Genomic DNA, 20,324 nt, shown 5'->3' with positions numbered 1-20,324 from the left:
GGGCCCTGTGGACTGCAGCTGTCTAGAATGCTTCCTGGAACAGCTGCATGACAGCTACAACTCCCTGGGCTACTTCCCCGTGGCCTCCTCCCAACACCTTCTTTAGTCTCCCCACGGGACCTTCCTCCTGATGTCTGTTAATGCTTATACTCCTCAGTCCTCCATCAGCACGTCCTCTCACTCCCAGCTCCTTACACACATACACCTCACTAACTGGAGTGAGAGCCTTTTTATACCAGGTGTCCTGATTAGCCAGTCTGTCCTAATTGATTCTAGCAGCTTCTTAATTGGCTCCAGGTGTCCTAATTAGCCTGCCCGCCTTAACTGGTTCCAGCAAGTTCCTGCTTGTTCTGGAACTGCCCCTGTTACCTTACCCGGGGAAAAGGGATCTACTTAATCTGGGACTAATATATCTGCCTTCTATCGCTCTTCTGTAGCCATCTGGCCTGACCCTGTCACACTAGGCAATTTATTCCAGTGCTTAACCATCCTGACAGTATTATCTAGACCATCCCTGACACCTAGATGGTCTAGATAATACTTAGTCCTGCCATGAGTGCAGGGGACTGGACTAGATGATCTCTCAAGGTTCCTTCCAGTCCTGTGATTCTATGATCATGTCCCCTCTGTCTTCTCTTCTCCAGACTCAACAAACCCAATTTTTTCAATCTTCCCTCATAGGTCATGTTTTCTAGACCAATAATCATTTTTGTTGCTCTTCTCTGGACTTTCTCCAGTTTGTCCACATCTTTCCTGAAACGTGGCACCCAGAACTGGACACAATGCTCCAGTTGAGGCTTAATCAGCGTAGAGTAGAGAGGAAGAATTACTTGTCGTATCTTACTTACACCACTCCTGCTAATACATCCCAGAATGATTTTGGCTTTTTTTACATCCAAACACAAGGTCCTGGAATCTGAAACAAGAGGCAGATAACACCCTGGTAGCTGTCCAAGCAGCAGAGTTATGGAACACACGATCCAAAAGCCAAAGAATAAAGAGTAGACTGTATCTGAGAGAGGGCAGCAGGTGCAGGAGCAAAGTGGGTCCGGTAATTAGATCTGCATCCATCCTTATGTAGACAGTGAAGCATGGCACTGGAACTAGACATAACAGACCGTCCTCTGCTATGCTGTCTCCTCTTGCTTTGCGGTTCTATTTTAAGGATTCCTCTCCCTGAGGCTGTGGGGAGCTGCAAATCAGCTGGATCGGACTGAGTTTGTTAATGTTGCCAGTGTAATGTATTTAATGTCATTGTAAAGCCCCAGGTCTGCAGCAGACCTGTCACAGAACTGGGGAGCAGCCCGTCCGCTCTGTCAGAAACCAGCACAGCCCCAAACACTCATTCCATGGGATCATTTTCACTTTTCAGTTAAAATCTGGCTCTGCCCACTTCCTTAGACACCCTCTCCCCAGTACCCTAAAACTGTGTGGGGAGGTTATTTGGAATCCTTTTCAATGCTCCTGCACTTTGATATGCTGTTTTGTTTTCTGATGTATTTCTCCATTTAGTTGGCTGTCATAATGTTAGAGCTCCACGGCTGATGGACGGAAACTCAGTAGAGCTGATCTCACTTGAAGCAAACAGCATTTCAGTCCATTTCAAGCAGTGAGCAAATCCCGGCTTTTCATAAAAATGCTGTTCTCCAATAGTTCCCATGTTGTTTCAGGTGGTTGTGAGTGAGTCCTTCTGGATCTCCTAGACCATGTTTAATGGCCTTTCCCTCTTTTAGCATTATTCAGAGCAGTAAAACACAAATGTACAATTAAAAGATGCTGGAGATTGTGTCTTCTACCCCAGCTGTCGAGACAGCTCACTGAGGGATTCTGTTGAGGACAGTTAGTCTCTCTTAAAACAGGAGCCTAAGGATGATGCTGGTGGAAACGACCTGCATGGGTCCTTCTGAATAAATCTCAGAGTTCACAAATGGCCCACAGACCCTCTCCGATACAGCTATGATGTTTAGGGTTTATCTGCATTCCATCTTGAGCTTATCCTAGCACTGGCCAAGAGCCAATTAAAATGTGTCTATCGCAGGGCAACTCTGACGCGGTCCTTGTCACTATCTGGCCTCCTATGAAAAACTCAGCTCAGTTTCTACCACCCTCATCGCACAAGCCTTCAAGGGCAGGTCTCTGAGAAGGGCTACTTAGGAGACAGAAGGAGGAGAGTACTTGGGAAACTCGGATCACAGGGCTCAGTTTTGGTTTCCTTTCTAATCGTTAACTAACGTACTGTTTTGTCATAAACCTGGACGACTTGGATTCTCCAAAGCCTGAGAGAATTAGTCCAATTGAAATTCACTGGAAATTGGATGCCAAAGTCCCTTAGATGCCTTTGAAAACCACAGCCTAACTCTTGAGAAAAGACCTTGCTGGCTGCATCTGGATTTTGCTTAGTTGGTTTTGCAGAGTCATTCCTTTAGTTTACAGCTTTATTGTCAAACTAAGTAACCCCTGCAGCAGCAGGGGGTTCCGATTCCATGGCTCATTTAGTCCGTGGCCCCTCTGCCTACCGTGACAGCAAGGATGCTAATTAGTGTCAGTGGTGGAGGTTGTGGGTTTTTTTTTTTAATCTGGTTATTTCCCCTAGGAACTGGAACAGGACCATCAAACCAATTTCATAGAGTTCACATAGGCCATAAGCCATCAGATGGTAATCGCTTGCGGTCACTGCTGACATGAGCTGAATTTGAAATAGTGACTTGCAGGTGAAAGGTTCTATCTCCTGGGTCCTGTTGTATTAATTTTGGCTCTTTGGGCCCATATAGTTGATCTAAAGTGTTAACATGAGCCTGAAACTGTCCAACACAAAAGAGTTTTAAAGAAGGTCTGGGGTTTGGTATATAGAGACCGTGGCCTGCATAGTACCATGGCAAGCACACCAGCAAAGTCATGCCAGAAGTTAGAAATGTATTGATTGAAATACACAAAAGGAAAGGAATCAAATAAGGCAAAAGGGATTGAAACTGAAATTGAGTGGCTATGTAAAACAAAAATCCAAACGTATCAAAATCTCTTTTTAGAAAGGGTGAATATCGGTTAGTGTCTCTCATGCTGTCAAACAGTCCTCCTTAGTGGAGAGGAAAGGATTAGTTCCGTTCAATTTTGAGTCGGGGAACAATAGTAACCTTCCTGCTTTTTGACAAAACAGATGCAAAAGGGAGAGAAGAGATAGGGTAGTAACAGGGAGGGGGAAATACGGCTTTTGTTTATGTTCTCAGGCTACCGGGCAGCAGGTCAGTCTTGGATGGTGCTTTGGACTGGCAGTTTGGGCATAACAGCTGTTGCTCTAGATTCCAGCTCATCTGCCTGGTCAGGGACATCATCTGGCTGGTCTGGTCAGGTTCCTCTCCTTCACTGGTCCGTCACAGGCTGAGTAGAACTAGATGGGCTGATGCAGTTGATTTCGGGATCTGGTGACAAGCCATGGGTGGGGGTAGGACAGAAAGGGACACCTGAGGAAGGGGAAGACAGAGCAGGATCTCACATGCATCAGGCTGGGATCCTCACTGATGTAGCGATGAGTTTCAGGGTCTGGCGTCTTTGAAAAAATCTTTCCGTTGCAGCCGTGGTGATGGTTTCACCCCCATTTCCCTTTATAAGGGCCTCAAAAAGTGCAGAATAGCTCATCCTCTCATTATTGTATCTACCAATTAGGCCCAATTTCTGAAGCACCAATTTTGGTCCACTGATTTCCAGTCTCACACTTTTCTTGTCTACCAGGCATGATCTTAACACAGTCCTTGAGTGGCATCAGTAAACCGGCTCTGTTTAAATTAATTCAGTCTGTCTCCTTCCCAAATCTTTCTTAAACAATTTTTATATAACAGGTCATTGTAATAATTCATGAACCTTTACCTACTTTCCAACAGTTTGGCTCACAATTCACATAGGCCTACTAGACCTTAATTAATACAACAGTCCTCATGTGGTTTCAGCCTTCGTTATTAGATGTGATGAATTAGAACATTAAAACATAGAGTTCCTTAAGAAATCATTTTAGCCTGAGATGCTGCTTTTTCCCTGCCCGTCATTGCTTTCTCTTCCTTTTAACCATATCCTGTAGTGCCTCACTGGTACATTGAGGCCAATGGCTCTATTCTGATCTTGGCTTCTGGATCTTGTTGCAGGCTCGCAGTCACTCGTTGTGGAGGATTGAGCCCAGTGAAGGTGTAGTTCCCCCGGAGGCTAAGGTATCGCTGACTCTGATTGCTAACTTGGATGACACGGTGAAATTCCAAGACAAGATGAACTTGTTCATACAAAACAGCAATACCTGTGTGATCCCAGTCCAGGCTGTTGGCATTGGTACCACGATTGTCACGGACAAACCCTTTGCTCCAGCACTCAACTTGGGACCCCATTTCAGGTAGGTCATCTCTCTGGCTCTCTTTTTCCTATGCTTCTTCATCTCCATGGACCAAATAAAGAGCCCCAGCAAGGACGTTTTTTTATTATAGTCCCTTAGGACTGTAGGTACAAGGGCATGGCTCCCATTGACTTAAATAGGCGCTACATTGGAAAACATATTGTAGCCCTTTCAAAGTCACTTGTCACTTTAGAATGCTAACAAGATGGGACGTGGTTGACAAAATTCCACTAAGTGGAAATTGCAGAAGGTCCAGGAGGCTGAAGATTGACAAATGATGCATAAAAAAAACGTTTATTTTTTGATCATTCAAACATTTTGCTCCTTTTTTCACCTGATGGGTGGGTCATGACCCCCACTCCCCTGCAGCAGCAATGAATCTTGATGTTGCTCTTTAGCAGCCCCTCTTCTAAATTAACAGTACTGTTTTCTTTTTACCTGCAGCAGGCTCCACACCTCAGTGCCTTGGGAGAGCAGCAAAATTTGTCTTTGTCCTTGAACCTTCCCTAGCTCACTTATTCTATGGGTCCCCTGCTGGAGTTCTGTCTATTAGTGTCAGGGCTGGGACGTAGGCAGTCAGGCCTAGTGGTTATCTTGTGGGGTGGGCGCAGGTCCCCATTGCCAGCTGGAGTTCAGGACTAGAAGGTCAGGAACTATAAGTTAGATACCAGGAATCCGGCTGAGTCAGGAAACCAGGTGGTTGAGATCAGGAGCAGGCAGTGTTGGATGTGCGGTCCAAAGCAGGGTGGAACCCAGTTATATTTAGTCCTGCCATGAGTGCAGGGGACTGGGCTAGATGACCTCTTGAGGTCCCGTCTAGTCCTATGATTTTATCATTCTATGACGTCTTATTCCTTCTTCTGGCTTAAACAGGGGAAGAAGGCCAATCAGGAGCCCCAGTCTTCCAACAGTTGGGGCCCAAAGGCGAGTTCTGAGTGAGCTGGGTTTCAAGGAGTCCTGGTTCTAGCATATGCTAGTAAGTCATCAGTGGGGGGGTTGGAGCATGATGCTGCCCAGGAAACCTGCAGATCCAGGTTGGTTAGAGACCTGCGAGTCATGACAGTTAGCCTCTCTTCTCATCTTTCTTCATGTCTCCCCTCCTCTTGCGCCTCATCTTTTCCCACCAATCTCTCTTGGCTTTAGGGCAGAAGCTGGAAGAAAAGCTTTATATCTTGATTGGAAAAGAGAGAATGACTGCAAGATCCTGTTTTGAAAATAGTTGCGGGAAAGCAAAAGTCCATTGACCCTGGATGGTGAATGGAAAAGAGATGAGTCTCAAATGGAAGAATTTAGCTCTAAGGGTTTGAGATACGATAGTTTTCAGTCACCTAGACTAGTTTTGAGCTTTAGTTCCATTTGAGTGTAGATGTCTGGGGCGTTTTGTGATCCTTGGTTAACTATAAGTAAGGCTGTATTTTAGTCACGGGTATTTCTAGTAAAAGTCACGGACAGGTCACGGGCAGTAAACAAAAATTAATGGCCCGTGACCTGTCCATGGCTTCTACTATATAACCCTGAATAAATCTTGGAGTGGGGCGGCCCTGGGGTGCCCGGGATGCTGGGGGCGGGGGGGGAGCGGCCCTGGAGCGCCACGGGTGCTGGAGGGAGGGCGGTGGTGTGCAGCCCGTGACCCCCCGCTGGTGCTGGAAGGGAGGTGAGCAGTGATGTGCAGCCCGGGGCCCCCGCTGGTGCTGGGAGGGGGGAGGGCAGCAGTGCACAGCCTAGGATTGCCAACTTTCTAATTGCACAAAACCAAATACCACTTCCCTGAGACCCTGCCCCTGCCCTTCTGAGGCCCTGCCCCCACTCACTCCAGCCCCCCCCCGTTACTTGCTCTGCCCCACCCTCACTCACTTTCACTGGGGGTGAGGGCTCCAAGTGGGGCCAGAAATGAGGGGTTCAGGGTGTGGAAAGGGGTTCTGGGCAGGGGTATGGGAGGGGGTGAGGGCTCTGGGGTGGGGCTGGGGATCAGGGTTTTGGGGTGCAGGAGGGGGCTCCGAGCTGGGGCCAAGGGGTTTGGAATGCAGGAGGGGGCTCAGGGCTGGGGTAGGTGATTGGGGTGTGGAAGGGGGTGCAGGCTCTGAGAGAATTTGGGTGCAGGAGGGGGTTCTGACCTGGGGCAGGGGGTGGGGTGCGGGGTCTGGGAGGGAGTTAGGGTGCGGGGGTAGGTTCCGACCTCGGGCAGGTTGTTTGGGGTGCGGACTCCAGACGGGCAGCGTTTACCTCAGGCAGTCCCTGGCTCCACGCTGCTCTCGAAAGTGGCTGGCTTGTCCGGCCCCTATGTGGAGGCGCAGCCAGGAGGCTCTGTGTGGTGCATGCTGCCTGCGCCTGCAGGCGCCACCCCGACAGCTCCCATTGGCCATGGTTCCCAGCTCCCATTGGCCATGGTTCCCAGCCAATGGGAGCTGCAAAGCCGGTGCTGGGAGCAGAGCCAGCACGTGGAGCTTCCCTGGTCATCCCTGCATCTAGGGGCCGGACATGCTAGCCGCTTCTGGGAGCTGCACGCAGCCAGGGCAGGCAGGGAGCCTGCCTTAGCCCCGCTGTGCCACCAACCGGACATTTAACGGCCCGGTCAGCGGTGCTGACCAGAGCCACCAGGGTCCCTTTTCGATCGGGCATTCTGGTTGAAAACCAGATGCCTGGCAACCCTAGCGCAGCCCGGGACCCCCACTGGTGCTGGCAGGACTGGCAGGCTCCCTACCTGGCTCCGTGCCTCCCCGAAAGCAGCGACATCCCCCTCGCTCAGCTCTTAGGCAGAGACATGGCCAGGCAGCTCTGTGTGCTGCCTCTGCCCAGACCCCTGGCTCTGCAGCTCCCATTAGCCGGGAACCACTGCCAATGGGAGCTGTGGGGGTGGTGCCTGCAAGCAGAGGCAGCACGCAGAGCTACCTGGCCATGCCTCTGCCTAGGAGCTGAGCAAGGGGTATATTGCTGCTTCTGGGGAGCTCCCTGAGGTAAGCGCTGCCCAGAGCCTGCCTCACCCTGTCCATTGCCCCAATCCCCTGCCCTCTCCCACACCCAAACTCCTGCTGCTTCTGGGGGAAGGGGGCGCGGTGGCCCGAGACTTCCCCAGCAGTGGCTGGTGCAACTGGCCCAGAGGCTGCCTGCGCTGCTGCAGGGCCAGGTGTAGCGGTCGCTGCAGAAATCATGGAGGTCACGCAAAGTCGTGGAATCCGTGACTTCCGTGACAAACTTGCGGCCTTAACTAAAAGCTCCATAAAGGCTTGGGTTTGTCCACCACTGTTTCCATGGCTATTCCTGATGGTTGATCAGACATGTCCTGAAGGCCAGATTGGATGCATAGTGATAAGATGTTGGCAGCATTACTCAATTCATGTTCTTCTGACCGTCTTTCTCCTCCTATCCTGCAGCATCTTCCTGCGGTTAAGCCACCATTGCAACTAGCTGCAAAACTGCAACTAAATAAAGTGAAGTGGGGCATAGATACTAAGATGAATTTGGCCTTTACTGAACCAGAAATTAGGCATCTGTACAGAACTTGATTTAAAGTTCAGATCTGTCATTGCGCATTGCACGAGATGGCATATTTCACACAGCCATTGTATGCTTCAAATGCATTTTTAACATTTTCTTTCACAGACTAACTTGGAATATGGTGTAAATTCTGTTTTTGTATTTAGCCAGGTATGTTATACTCACTTTTCATTGGCTGCATATTCTTTACCTCCAAAACAAGACCATAACTGTGCCATGAACAATTCCTCTGCCAGTCATGCTTATATTAGTATCCAGTGAAATAATTACTACCTTACACTTGATGTTTCTGTGCATAATGGAATCAATGTCTCATTGACTATTCATTTCATGTTAGCTCTTGTTATTTAGCCCCTGATGTCACTCCAGTCTAACAGCAGACAGGGCCCGGCCCTGTGCTCACTGTAGCTAATGGGGAAACTATTGACTCTGTCTAGTTCTTGTAGCACGCTTACCACCGTCTTCTCAGAATCTCTTCAATGAGAACAGAGCCTTAGAGCCCAATCCTGCTAGGTGGTGAGCACCCCCTGGTGGGGTAGAAGTTAAAGGCACTCAGCTCCTATCTGGAGCAGGCCATTAATCTGTAGCAGTTGAAGAAAAGGGTGACAGTCTACCCAGATGTTCAAATACAGATGCACACTGTGTTTTCTCATTGCAATGAAAGAGGATCTCTTTAGCAGCAAAAAAAGCTTTAGCTTCTCTAGGAAATGGAGTTGCAGGATGCAGGCCACCCAGTGCCCTTTCTTTCCTTTAGTCTGAAATCCCTGGAGGTCATGCATGAATCCAGTTATCTCAGCCAGTTCCCACAGGGAGGCCTGGGGGTTTGTCAAGCTCCATTGGCTTGGCAGTGCAGAGATCTTAATGAGAGGAATCACAGACAGGATTCGGTCCTTTCAGGGTCATGTTGGGAAAGGATCAATATCTCCCCTCCAGTCCTCCAAGGTTTATTTTGTAAAATGTAGATGGATCTTTATGTAGCTACACTGCAGCTGGGAGGTGTCTACAATCTGATTGATCTAGCGTGCTGAAAACAGCAGTCTGGCCACAGTGGCTCGAGCTAGCTGCTCATATCAGGGGGCAGGCAGGATTGTACTCATGTGCCTAGCCCGAGCCACCACTTGTGCTCAGCGGCTGCACTGAAGGGAAGTTGTAACAGACAACAGGGCTGGGTACTTGCTTGCCTCTCCTGCCATGGCCAGTTTAAACCAGCTCACTTTGTGGGACTCTGGGGACTAGCTTTGCACAGATACGTAGAGGATATTAAAGAGAGAAAGGTAAGGAGAAGCATAATTACTGCAAATGCTGAGATTTGGTCCTTTCTGTTTCATTCTTTACAGGGCCAGCTCCAGCTTTTTTGCTGCCCCAAGTGGCGAAGGGGGAAAAAAATAAGCTAAAGCCGCGATCGGCGGCACTTCGGCGGCAGCTCGGCAGCTCGGTCCGCTTCGTTCTTCGGCGGCAATTCGGCAGCCGGTCCTTCCCTCCGAGAGGGACCGAGGGACCCGCTGCCGAATTGACACCGAAGACGCGGACGTGCCACCCCTTCCTGCGCTGGTGCCTGGAGCTGGCCCTGATTCTTTATTGCAGCTTGTTAGGAGGCGCTCCGTAAACTGAGGGCCATTTGGCACAGAGTGGCTCTTTAAAAAGTATATTGTGTTAGCCATCGCTTCAAGCCACACAAGTCTCTTGGGATGTCACAACATGGCATTCTGTTAAGAGTTAGTGTTAATGCGGTGGGTGCAGTTGAATAGCTGCGTTCCAGCAATCATAGAAACATAGGGTTAGAAGGGACAACAAGGGTCATCTAGTCTAACCCCTTGGCAAGATGCAAGATTTGTTGGGTCTAAACTAACCTTTTGAAAACCTCCAGTGAAGAAGCTTCCACAACCTCCCTAGGCGTCTGTTCCATTGGCCTACTGTTTTTACAGATAGGAAGCTTTTCCTGAGAGTTAATCTAAATCTGCTGTGCTGTAGTTTGAACCCATTGACTCTTGTCCTGCTTTCTGGGGCAAGAGAGAACAATGTTTCTCCATCTTTTTATGGCAGCCTTTCAATATTTGAAGACTGCTATCATGTCCCTTCTTAATCTCCTCTTTTCCAAAGTAAACCTACCCTGTTCCTTCAGCCTTTGCTCATATGACTTGCATTCCAGTCCTTTGAGCATCTTTGTCGCTCACCTCTGGATCCTTTCTATGCATTGGTGACCAAAACTGGACACAGTACTCCAGCTGAGGCCTAACCAGTGCTGAGTAGAGCGGTACTATCACTCCCATGCTATGCCTCTATTAATGCAACCAAAATTGCATTTCTTTTTTTGCCACAACATCACATTGCTGATTCATGTTGAGGTTGGGATCCACCACAACTCCCAGATCTTTCTCAGCAGCGCTGCTGCCAAGCCAGTTATCCCCCATTCTGTATTCATGCATTTGGTTTTTCTTCCCTAGTGTAGCATCTTACATTTGTCTTTGTTGAATTTCATGTTTTTGTCTTTAGCCCAGTTCTCCAATTTATTAAGATCCCTCTGAATTTTAGCTTTATCCTCCAAAGTGTTGGCAGTCTCCCCCCCACTCCTTCCCAAGCTTTGTGTCATCTGCACATTTGATCAGTATGCGCTTTATTCTTACATCCTGGTCATTGACACAGATGTTAAATAACACCGGACCCAGAACAGATCCCTGTGGAACCCCACTTGAGACCTCCCTCCAAACTGACATCATTCCATTAATAGTTTCTCTTTGTTTGTGGTTGTTTAATCAATTCTGTATCCACTTAATGGGAGTTCCGCCAAACCCGCATTTCTCCAGCTGACTTATCAGAATGTCACGTGGGACTGTGTCAAAAGCCTTGCTGAAGTCCAGGTATATTATGTCTACCGCATTCCTCCTATCCACCAAACCAGTTACCCTGTCAAAGAAGGTATGATGGTATCATGCTGGTTTGGCATGATTTGTTCTTGGTAAATCTGTGCTGGCTGCTAGTGATCACCTCTTCATCCCTCCTCCCTCCCCCCGGTATTGGCAAATTGAATGTTTTATACATTTCTCTAGTAGCTTCCCAGTTAAATAAATGACCTTTTGCTCTCTCAATAGAGACACCCCACCATCAGTAACCTTTTCCATCCGCCTCTATTCTGCTGTTCTTCTAGTCTGGATCCCTGCTGCTATCGCTTCAAGATAACCAATCGTGGACGACGAACCCATCAGCTCTACTGGATGACAGAAGGTTTCCCTCCATTTCGCCAGCGTAACCATTTCCCTGCTATCGGTAATGCCAAGGGCAAGAACTCCCCCCAGAAACCAGAGACCCCCTCTCCGGTGTTTAAGCTTCGACCATTAAGGATGGAGCTGATCCCAGGCAAGACCATGGATGTGATGCTGGAAGGCTCCTCTGACACCCCTAAGGTAAAGGACTGCAAGAGCTGCAGCGTTTCAATTAGATTGTTGCCACTGGTATTTCTTAGGCTGGTCCCTTGACATTTATCTTAGAAAATGATCAATTTCTTTCAAGAATTGCTGTAATGCCACAAGTTACCATGGTAGCACCAGTTGCTTTTCTTGCTTGGGCACTATTAGTCGCTAAGGCTTTTCTTGTTACTATAGCTACCATAAACCTAACATTCAAATGCCAAAATACCAGCTGACTTCTGGGGCAAGCAACAAGTTACAGGGAGTCATGTGCTGAGGCAGAAGGGAAGTCTGAAGAAATAATATTGAAGTGTCTGGAGAGATTAGGATCACAGCCAGAAAGTAATTAGAAAAATGCAAGGTAATATAATGGGAGAGGGGAATAATCCAAAACACAGCTATGTAACGGGGCCAGTCACCTCGAACACAGGCATTACTTATATTTATAAAGAAATTTTAAAAATGTCCATTTAACATGCTGTGTCCTGTCGGGAAACGTTAGACCTAATGCATTGTTTTTAAAGAACGCAGAGTGATATCTTCCACTCTAAGAGGCTGTTCCCACAGATCATTATATTTGACAGCTCGTTTCTCATCAATATTTTCCATCCCAGTATGCCCTGCCCTTCTGTCCCAGGGACAGCATGGGACATCAAGTATAGCACTGCAGCATGCTGTGAAAGGCACTAAACCCAGGCTCCAACCGGCTAACGGGGGGGAAACCGGGAATGCTGAAAGAGACTTAGATCTGATAATGGACAACAAAGTTCAGGGCTGTGTGTATGCACATTACAGCACAGGGACCTAATCATCCCTTTCCACTGACCCCACACTCCCCTTTCCTTCCTTGAGTGAAAGGGAGCCTTGCACCATTGGTTTGAGGCTTGGGGAGGACTCAGAAGTGGGAGTGAAGCTTGCTCCTCTCCTCCCCTTGCCCAATGGAAGTCCTTCTGCAGGGTTCTGGTTTAACAGGCAGGGAGGGAGAAGAGGGGGTTGCCAGTCAAGCTGTTCTGAAGCAGGAGAATCCAGAACTGCAGGCCATAGCTGTGCATAGTAATTCAGAGGGAATGTTTCTTAGCTTGGGTTGTCCCTGATGTCAGTGCTGTGGAATGCTCCGGGGGAGAGGTGTTTCTGGAGTACTCACCAGCTAGCTGACCCTCTCGGAGGAAGTTTTCTGTTCCCTCCTGGGCTATTGCATGCCAAGGGAATAGATAGTATAGCAATGTGGTTGCCCTTCCCTCTGGCAGATCCCCAATGGTCTATGAGCTTAGTGGGGTGGAAATCTTGTGCTATGTCGCAGGGGGAGACCCTGTCCGTCCCAACTGGTGGCAGAAGAAAACCCAGTTTTCACACTTCTGCATGGCTTTTTTCCAGGCAGCAGAGATTCTGGTTGCTGTACGGTTCTGTTAGGACTGCTACTGGGGTATCCTATTTAGTTATGGGCACCTCATTACCTGATAGATGTTGACACATTGGATTGGGCCTAAAGAAGAGAATCAAACGATCAGGAGGCTAGAGGGACTGACTTGCTGTCTGGATCCTGACAAGGGCAGTCGGGACCAAGGATCAGAGCCAGGTGAAACCTGGGGCTGGGAGTAGCAGAGGAGTTCATGATCAAATTCCAGGCTGGGGTCAGTGTCCAGGTCAGGAGGCGAGATCCAAATCAAGCCAAGGTCAAAGACAGGAATTCAAGAACGGGAATGATCATGGCAGCTACAGGAGATCCACGCTGTTGCCTAGACACTTCGTGGACCATCCCTTGGGTTTACCTAGGGTGGGGAGCCAATCAGGAGTCATGAGGCTGCTGCCTCTCAGACCCCTTGAGGCAGGACTTTCTGTGGTCTGTGCCTGCAGCAGGCCTGGGTAGTGGAGCATGAGCTGGTTATAGATGCTGCTCGGTGGCAGCATGTAGGTGTTCACTGCCCGGCAGCTCTGCAGGCCTCACCTCAAGACTGAGAAGAGCTCTGGGTACGTAGCTTGGATATGTGACAACTTTAGCAAGTACCGGGAGGGCGCCAAACTCCAGGGAAGGAGGAAAAGTGTTGTTATAGCACCATAGGGGATAGCTTAGGAGTAATGGGATGAAATTGAAGATTTGCAGATGATACAAAACTACTCAAGATAAGTCCCAGGCAGACTGTGAAGAGTTACAAAAGGATCTCTCAAAACTGCGTGACTGGGGAACAAAATGGCAGATGAAATTCAATGTTGATAAATGCAAAGTAACGCACATTGGAAAACATAATCCCAACTATACATATAAAATGCTGGGGTCTAAATTAGCTTTTACCATTCAAGAAAGATCTTGGAGTCATTGTGGATAAGTCTGTGAAAACATCCATTCAAAAAAGTGAACAGAATGTTGGGAATCATTAAGAAAGGGATAGATAATAAGACAGAAAATATCGTGTTGCCTCTATATAAATCCATGGTACACCCACATCTTGAATACTGCATGCAAATGTGGTCGCCCCATCTCAAAGATATATTGGAATTGGAAAAGATTCAGAAAAGGGCAACAAAAATGATTAGGGGTCTGGAACGGCTTCCATATGAGGAGAGATTAATAAGACTGGGAATTTTCAGCTTAGAAAAGAGAGGGCTAAGGGGGGATATGATAGAGGGCTATACAATCATGACAGGTTTGGAGAAAGTAAATAAGGAAATGTTATTTACTCCTTCTCATAACACAAGAACTAGGGGTCACCAAATGAAATTAATATGCAGCAGGTTTAAAACCAACAAAAGAGTATTTTTTCACACAACACACAGTCAGTCTCTGGAACTCTTTGCCAGAGGATGTTGTGAAGGCCAGACTATAACAGGGTTCAAACAAGAACTAGATTAGTTCATGGATGAATGGCTATCAACCAGGATGGGCAGGAATGGTGTCCCTAGCCTCTGTTTGCCAGAAGCTGGGAATGGGCGACAGGGGATGAATCACTTGATGATTACCTGTTCTGTTCATTCCCTCTGGGGTACCTGGCATTGGCCACTGTTGGAAGACAGGATACTAAGCTAGATGGACCTTTGGTCTGACCCAGTATGACCGTTCTTATGTTCTTGTGTAAGGTGACTCAGAAAAATCTCCTGACGTGAGAGTTGTTGTGTTGGCCAGTTGACTCCCAAGGAATGTGTTGCAAGCCCCAACGCAGAGGACTTTTAAAACTGGATCAGACAAACAGAAACATAGAGGAGGAAGGAATCTTGCTTTGACAAGGAAAAGAGCTGACTGGATTATAGGGTCCTTTCTGCCTATAATTTTTGTGATGGTTTTGAGGGCAGGTTTGCTGGCATCAGGATTCCTTTATCTATTTTCCTTAATATAGCACCTATTTTTTAAAAAATGATTCCCTCCAGTTTTATAAAAGTTTTGTGCTTGGCAAAGGGATAGATCATAAAAATATTAATTTGATGCTTTAGTTATTATGGTCATAGGTAGCACCTAACTCAGAAGTGTCTTCATCAGGAGTTGCAGAACACATGGTATTATGGAAATGTTAGTATTGAAAAAACAGAGTGCAGTATAGAGAAACACAGGAAATTTTACAGACAGATGTATATATCTTTAGTCCTATAGGCTATGGTGCCCAGTGAGTGCCAAGAATAGGTAACAGGCTGCTGTTCGTGCACATGGAACCCATTGGCTTTGTACCAGCAGCCAAGATGTATCTCAGTACTGCTGCTAGTGTCGCACTGACAATGAGCTGTGACTGTTTCCTGCACAGGTAGTGAAGGAACGATTGATTTGCCATGCCATTATAGGGAAGCAGTCTGGGAAGGAACGGATAATGCAAGTGGACGTCACATGTGAATTCATCGCACCCATTCTGCACCTCTCCTCCAAAGAGATCACTTTCCGAGTGGAGAAGGTAAAGCATTAGGCTGACTGCTGGCATTTAATAGTCAGCCAAATGGCTGTTTGAAAGGATTGTGTGTGTGTGTGTGTGTGTACAAACGTGTGCAAAGACTGTGAAATCCTGGCCCCATTGAAGTCAATGGGAGTTTTGCAATTGACTTCAGTGGGATTTTGCTTTTAATAGTGTTTTACATGGTCAGTCTCCTTTAGAAGCATTAATTAATTCCTCACCATCCCGCTATGCCTGTGGGTAGATAAGGTGCAAGCAGTGGGAGGGATTAGCTGCCCCAAGTACCTACTTTTCATCTTGGCCAGGATCATACTTAGGGCGGCCAGCCAAGGCGGCTGCACTTCTATTTTTACCACACTAGCTAGGGTGGGGGTGTCTGCTTGAGCTGGAAATTACACCTCCCCGCTGGAGTGTAGACAAACCGCGAGAGCAGCTAAGTGACCTTCCCAAGGCCCCTGGGCAAGTCGCATGATAGTGTGTTGAGAAATAAAGAACTGATCAGCTTCCGTGTGGGATGGTGCCATAGCAATGCTGAGGCCACGAGCGGGGTTCCAGATCATCACACATGAATGCCAGTAAAACCATTGCCCCACCCCACTATGTGAGCGCTCTGTGCATCTGATTTAGGAAAGATTCAAAGACTTTCTTGCTTGTCTTTCTCATGCAAGTAACCCCATTGACTTTAATGGGATGCCTCAGATCAGTAAGGTTGGCAGGATTTACTCTGTGAATAAAAGCCCTTTGTGCAGTTAGACTGAGAAAGATTCACTGTCTATTAGCTAAAGTATAGGACTTGGAGTCAGGGGACCTGTGTTCTGTTCCCCACTCTGCAACTGCACTTTCCTGTATGATCTTGGTCAAGTCATTTCACTTCTTTGTGCCTCTACTTCTCCATCTGTAAAATGGGGATAGTAATACTTCCCAGCCTCACATGTTATGGTTTGTAAAGTAAATGCATTTGAGGGAGAAAAGGGCTAGAAAGTATTAATAGTGATAGAGCTGGTTGAAATTTTTCAAACTTTGCCGATTTTGGGTGTGTGAGAATTTTGAAATAAGAAAAAGAAAAGGGGGGGAGAGGGAAGGGGAGAAATTGACAAAATTGTCATTGAAAAGTTTCCCCAATTTCTGACCAGTTATACAGCTGGTCATAATGGTTTTTGAATTTTGATGAAATTTCAAATTGGAACATTTTGAAAATTGGGGAAAGGGAACCCAGGAAGAAATGAGAAAAAGAACAATAGATACCAAGGCCAGAAAGGGACCACTGTGATCATCTAGTCTGACCTCCTAAATACCACAGGCCAGAGAACGTTCCCAAAATAATTCCTAGCGCAGATCTTGTAGAAAAACATCCAATCTTGATTTTAAAATCAAATCACCATGACCCTTGGTAAATTGTTCCAATGGCTAATTACTCTCACTTAAAATTGTATGCCTTATTTCCTTATCCTTATTTTTTCTTGTGACATTGTAGAAACACAACGCTATACCCTGCTTCGTTCAGAAAATGCTTTAGCGTCACCCTACAAAGCCAGCATTGTCATGTCCACACACAGACTTGATGAGGCATGTTGGACTTTGCTCATGCCACAAAAGCTGTAGAAATGAGCTGCTGTGCTGTGGCGGAGGACTGAAATCTCCCTTCCAGGCCCAGCTGCCTGCCTGCAGCACAGTAGTCCTAGTGGGCATGTGCTTGTCTCGGGGTTTCTCTTCCTTTCTCACATAGCTTTGCATCTACACAGCGCCCCAGTGATGTCCTGACTTCGCAGTATGAACCTCTGATCTTAAAGAACGTCTCCTCCCTGCCACTCAGCATTCTCCTGTCCCTACAAGCCCCCTTCTTCCTCTGTGATACAGACCAGCAAACGCTGCCTGCAGAGGCTCAGGTAAGCAGACTATAGGTTTCATGTAAGGCTCCTTGGTGTGTTTGTGTCTGAGGAGCAAAGAACAGAGAGGCTTCCAAGGGTAGCACTGAGATTAATTCTATATGATCATCAGCGTGTTGGTCTGAGTTAAATCTGAAAGCAAAGCAAACTATTGGATCATCTGACACACACATTTCTGGGTTTTTGAAATACACTTGGTCTAAGGTAGCTGTTCTGAAGGCTAGGAGGGTTGAGGAGCAGCGGAGTAATGCCTTCTTTTGGTGCTTGTGTAACACCGACCGACCCTGGTCATCGGCAGGCAGGATTGAACCTGGAGCAGCTGGAGCTTAGGGCATGAGCCTCTACTGCATGAGCTAAAAGCCATGTGGCTGTTAGTTAAGGCTGTAGAGCAGACTCATTTATCTCTGTCTCAGTGGTCTTGGTGCCACTAGATGGGACAGAGCACCACACCCAGGAGTGTGTGGGTTACACTTGGAGGGAGGGGGAAGGGCATGCTTGGGGGAGAGGGCGGAAAGGGGCGGGGAAGAGGCAGGGCAGGGGCGAGAAGAGGCGGGGTGGGGGCAGAAAGAGGTGGGGTGGGGTGTGGACTTGGGGGAAGGGGTGGAGTTGAGGCAGGGCTGGGGGCAGAGTGAGGGTGGGAGTTTGGGGGAAGGGGTGGATTTGAAGCAGGGCTGGGGGCAGAGCGAGGGTGGGAAGAGGCGGGGTGGGGGCTTGGGGGAAGGGGTGGAGTGGGGGCATTGGTCGTGGGGGGGGTTGAGCACCCCCAGGTAGAGAGGAAGTTGGCGCCTATGATCCCAAGGCTGGTGTATAGGCTGTTCAAGGGAGGCAGTTGCTCCAGTTTGCTCAATATCACTACCTGGCCAGGAGCACTCCCCTTGCCTAGTAATTCTGGTAGACTGCCCTTGCTCCGGCTCCTGCCCTAGTCCATGCCTGTTTCACGCTAGCCAGCCCCTGCTCCAGCCAGCCACCTCGTGTTCTGACACGCCTGTGTAAATGATGAGCAATGGAGTTACACGGAAGTAAAACCAGTGCAGGTGAGATCAGAATCAGGCCTGCTGACTCATCACACTTGCCACAGTATTGCATGAAATTGCCACATCGTTTCCTGGCAGGAGATTTTCTCCTCGGTTTGGATTGGGCAAAGCCATTGGAGCTTGAGGTTTTGCAAACCTCAGACTAATTTTGGGGTTGACAGAATTAGTTTGAGTTCCTGACCCTTTTTCTTGACTCATGTTTCCTCCCCCCACCCAAATGGATATTCACTTACAAAACCAGGAACATAGGGAATCCTGTGCTGTGTATTAGTGATAGGGGAACGACTCCTCATATCTAGGACTTCGTGGTTACGAATTTGCTGCAAACAGTAGCCACTTAATAGTGACAACAGAGCTAACCCTCAGATCCTCCTGCTCAAAAAGCACCATCCCCTAGAACTTCAGTTGCAGGAGATGCTCTATAACTATTAACAGAACAGGGCTTATGAGACACAGAGGAGCAGTTCTTATTTTACACAGTTTTATATAGGAGCAATAGTGACACACAAATCACAGCCAGTTCACAATATGCTGTCTTTATTTCTTCCATTGGTTTTTTTTTCTCTCTGTACTGTTTACTTTTTTTTAGTCTCAACATGAACCCAGCAATGTACTGGTTAGTCAAAACTTTGAGGGGTTCAAAATTCAGCAAAACTTTCTGCTGGATTGATGCAATGCAGAGGAATGTGTGTGAATCTGAGAAGGTCTGAAATGCGACTCATTGTGGGCTGATCTGCCAGACACTTAGGCATGCTATAATGAGGCTCAGAGATGGATGGGCTGAGATGCCCGCGTTTTTTTCACGGATTGTCAATGTGTGTTTGTGCATTTCACACCATTGGACTGGTAAAGTTCAGTCCAACAGTGATTAATCCCTGTCTGTCTCAATGCAGCCCAGGACACTAGAGACCGGAGAGGAGCAGCATCTCTCCATCAGGTTTGACCCTTCCTACAGAAAGGATTTGAACACCCGGGTTGCAGAGGAGGTCCTGACCATCCGGTATCTGGAACACCCTCATGAGGACCAGGTCACCCTTCGGGGTGAAGTGCACTTCCCAAACCTCCACTTCCAGACTATGGATTTGGATTTCGGCTGCATCTTGAATGACACCGAGCTTGTACGTTACATCAAAATGACCAACTGCAGCCCGCTTCTCGTCAAGTACCACTGGTCCTTCCTGATGGACAACTATGAGAACCAGATAAGGTAGATGTGGCATTGCCTTATCTATTATCCTTGGAGCTTTCCTCTTTCTCGTGTTAGTGTTTTGTTCCTTCGTGAAACCCAAGACTCTTTGCTTGGAATTAGACTGATTTGCTTTCAACTTCCTCCATTTGGAAATAGTTCCCGCTGTCTCTGCTCTGACAACCTGCCAGTCTGACTGGGCAAGGCTAGCTGCATGAAAGCAGATGAGGTGTTGGGAGGTTGTGCTGGGGAGGCAATATCCATCCTGCTAAACCAAGGCCACGATAGGAGTTGGCAGAGGAGTTTGCAGCTGCTTGTCTAATCGATGGACTCAATCGCAACTGAAGCCCTTTCATATCATTTGTGGGAGGTGTGGGGCCAATAGATTCACAAAGCCCTATATCCCATAGTTCTGCCCATGCCACCAGCCTGTTCATGACTACTGCCCCTCTGCTCCACTGCCAACCCTGCTGCAGCCCTGGTGGGGGTGTAAGGTGGTGTGGAGGGCTTTATCAGGCCTCCTGGCCCAGTGTCGGATTCTGCCCCTAGTAGGGCTTTTTTTCTAACCCATTAAAGTGCTTATCACATGCACTGAACTGTTCTTCAAAACAACCTGTAAAGGAATAGTGAGTTCTGTAGCTCAGCCATAAATGTTCTCTGGTCAGCTATCAGTGTTGTCTGCCTGAATGTCCTTAGGGAATCAGAACTGCTCAGCTTTGTTTTGAGGGTCCCCAAGCCAAGGAAAATGGGTTGATCCAATCTTGCAGTATAACCATCAGAGCACTTCTGTAAATACATGCCCAGCAGCTCTCCCCAGCTCAGCACAATACAAAAGTAGGGTTTGGGCAGTTATTCTAATTACAGTAGTAAATGGGTTTTTCGGAATGCCCCAGGAAACCTAACAAACTTAACTGCTGGGTATTGATGTGCTGCCATTCTGAATAACATAGACCATCAGTAAACAATTTCACTTCGGAAACTGGGGTCTGGCCCACAGGAGGGACCTTTTGGGAAGTAGAGGAGATCAGATATTGATACTTGGAGAGTTTGAGGAGAAAACTCAGCCATTGAAGTTTAT

At 47.7% G+C, this 20,324-nt stretch overlaps 1 protein-coding gene across 1 annotated transcript in view; it reads left to right on the top strand.

Annotated features, from left to right (window-relative positions):
• Window positions 1-20,324, top strand: part of HYDIN (HYDIN axonemal central pair apparatus protein) — a 376,996-nt gene that overhangs the window by 172,535 nt on the left and 184,137 nt on the right. Inside the window, exons 18-22 of the mRNA XM_054049428.1 lie at window positions 4,134-4,372; window positions 11,013-11,268; window positions 15,000-15,143; window positions 16,883-17,026; window positions 18,954-19,267. Of these exons, the coding sequence (XP_053905403.1) occupies window positions 4,134-4,372; window positions 11,013-11,268; window positions 15,000-15,143; window positions 16,883-17,026; window positions 18,954-19,267 (1,097 nt within the window). The remainder of the gene's footprint in view (window positions 1-4,133; window positions 4,373-11,012; window positions 11,269-14,999; window positions 15,144-16,882; window positions 17,027-18,953; window positions 19,268-20,324) is intronic.

The sequence above is a fragment of the Malaclemys terrapin genome, chromosome 14 (assembly GCF_027887155.1).
Source record: "Malaclemys terrapin pileata isolate rMalTer1 chromosome 14, rMalTer1.hap1, whole genome shotgun sequence".
NCBI lineage: Eukaryota > Metazoa > Chordata > Testudines > Emydidae > Malaclemys > Malaclemys terrapin.
The sequence above is the reverse complement of the archived record's forward strand: the minus strand, read 5'-3'. Positions and strand labels throughout refer to the sequence as shown.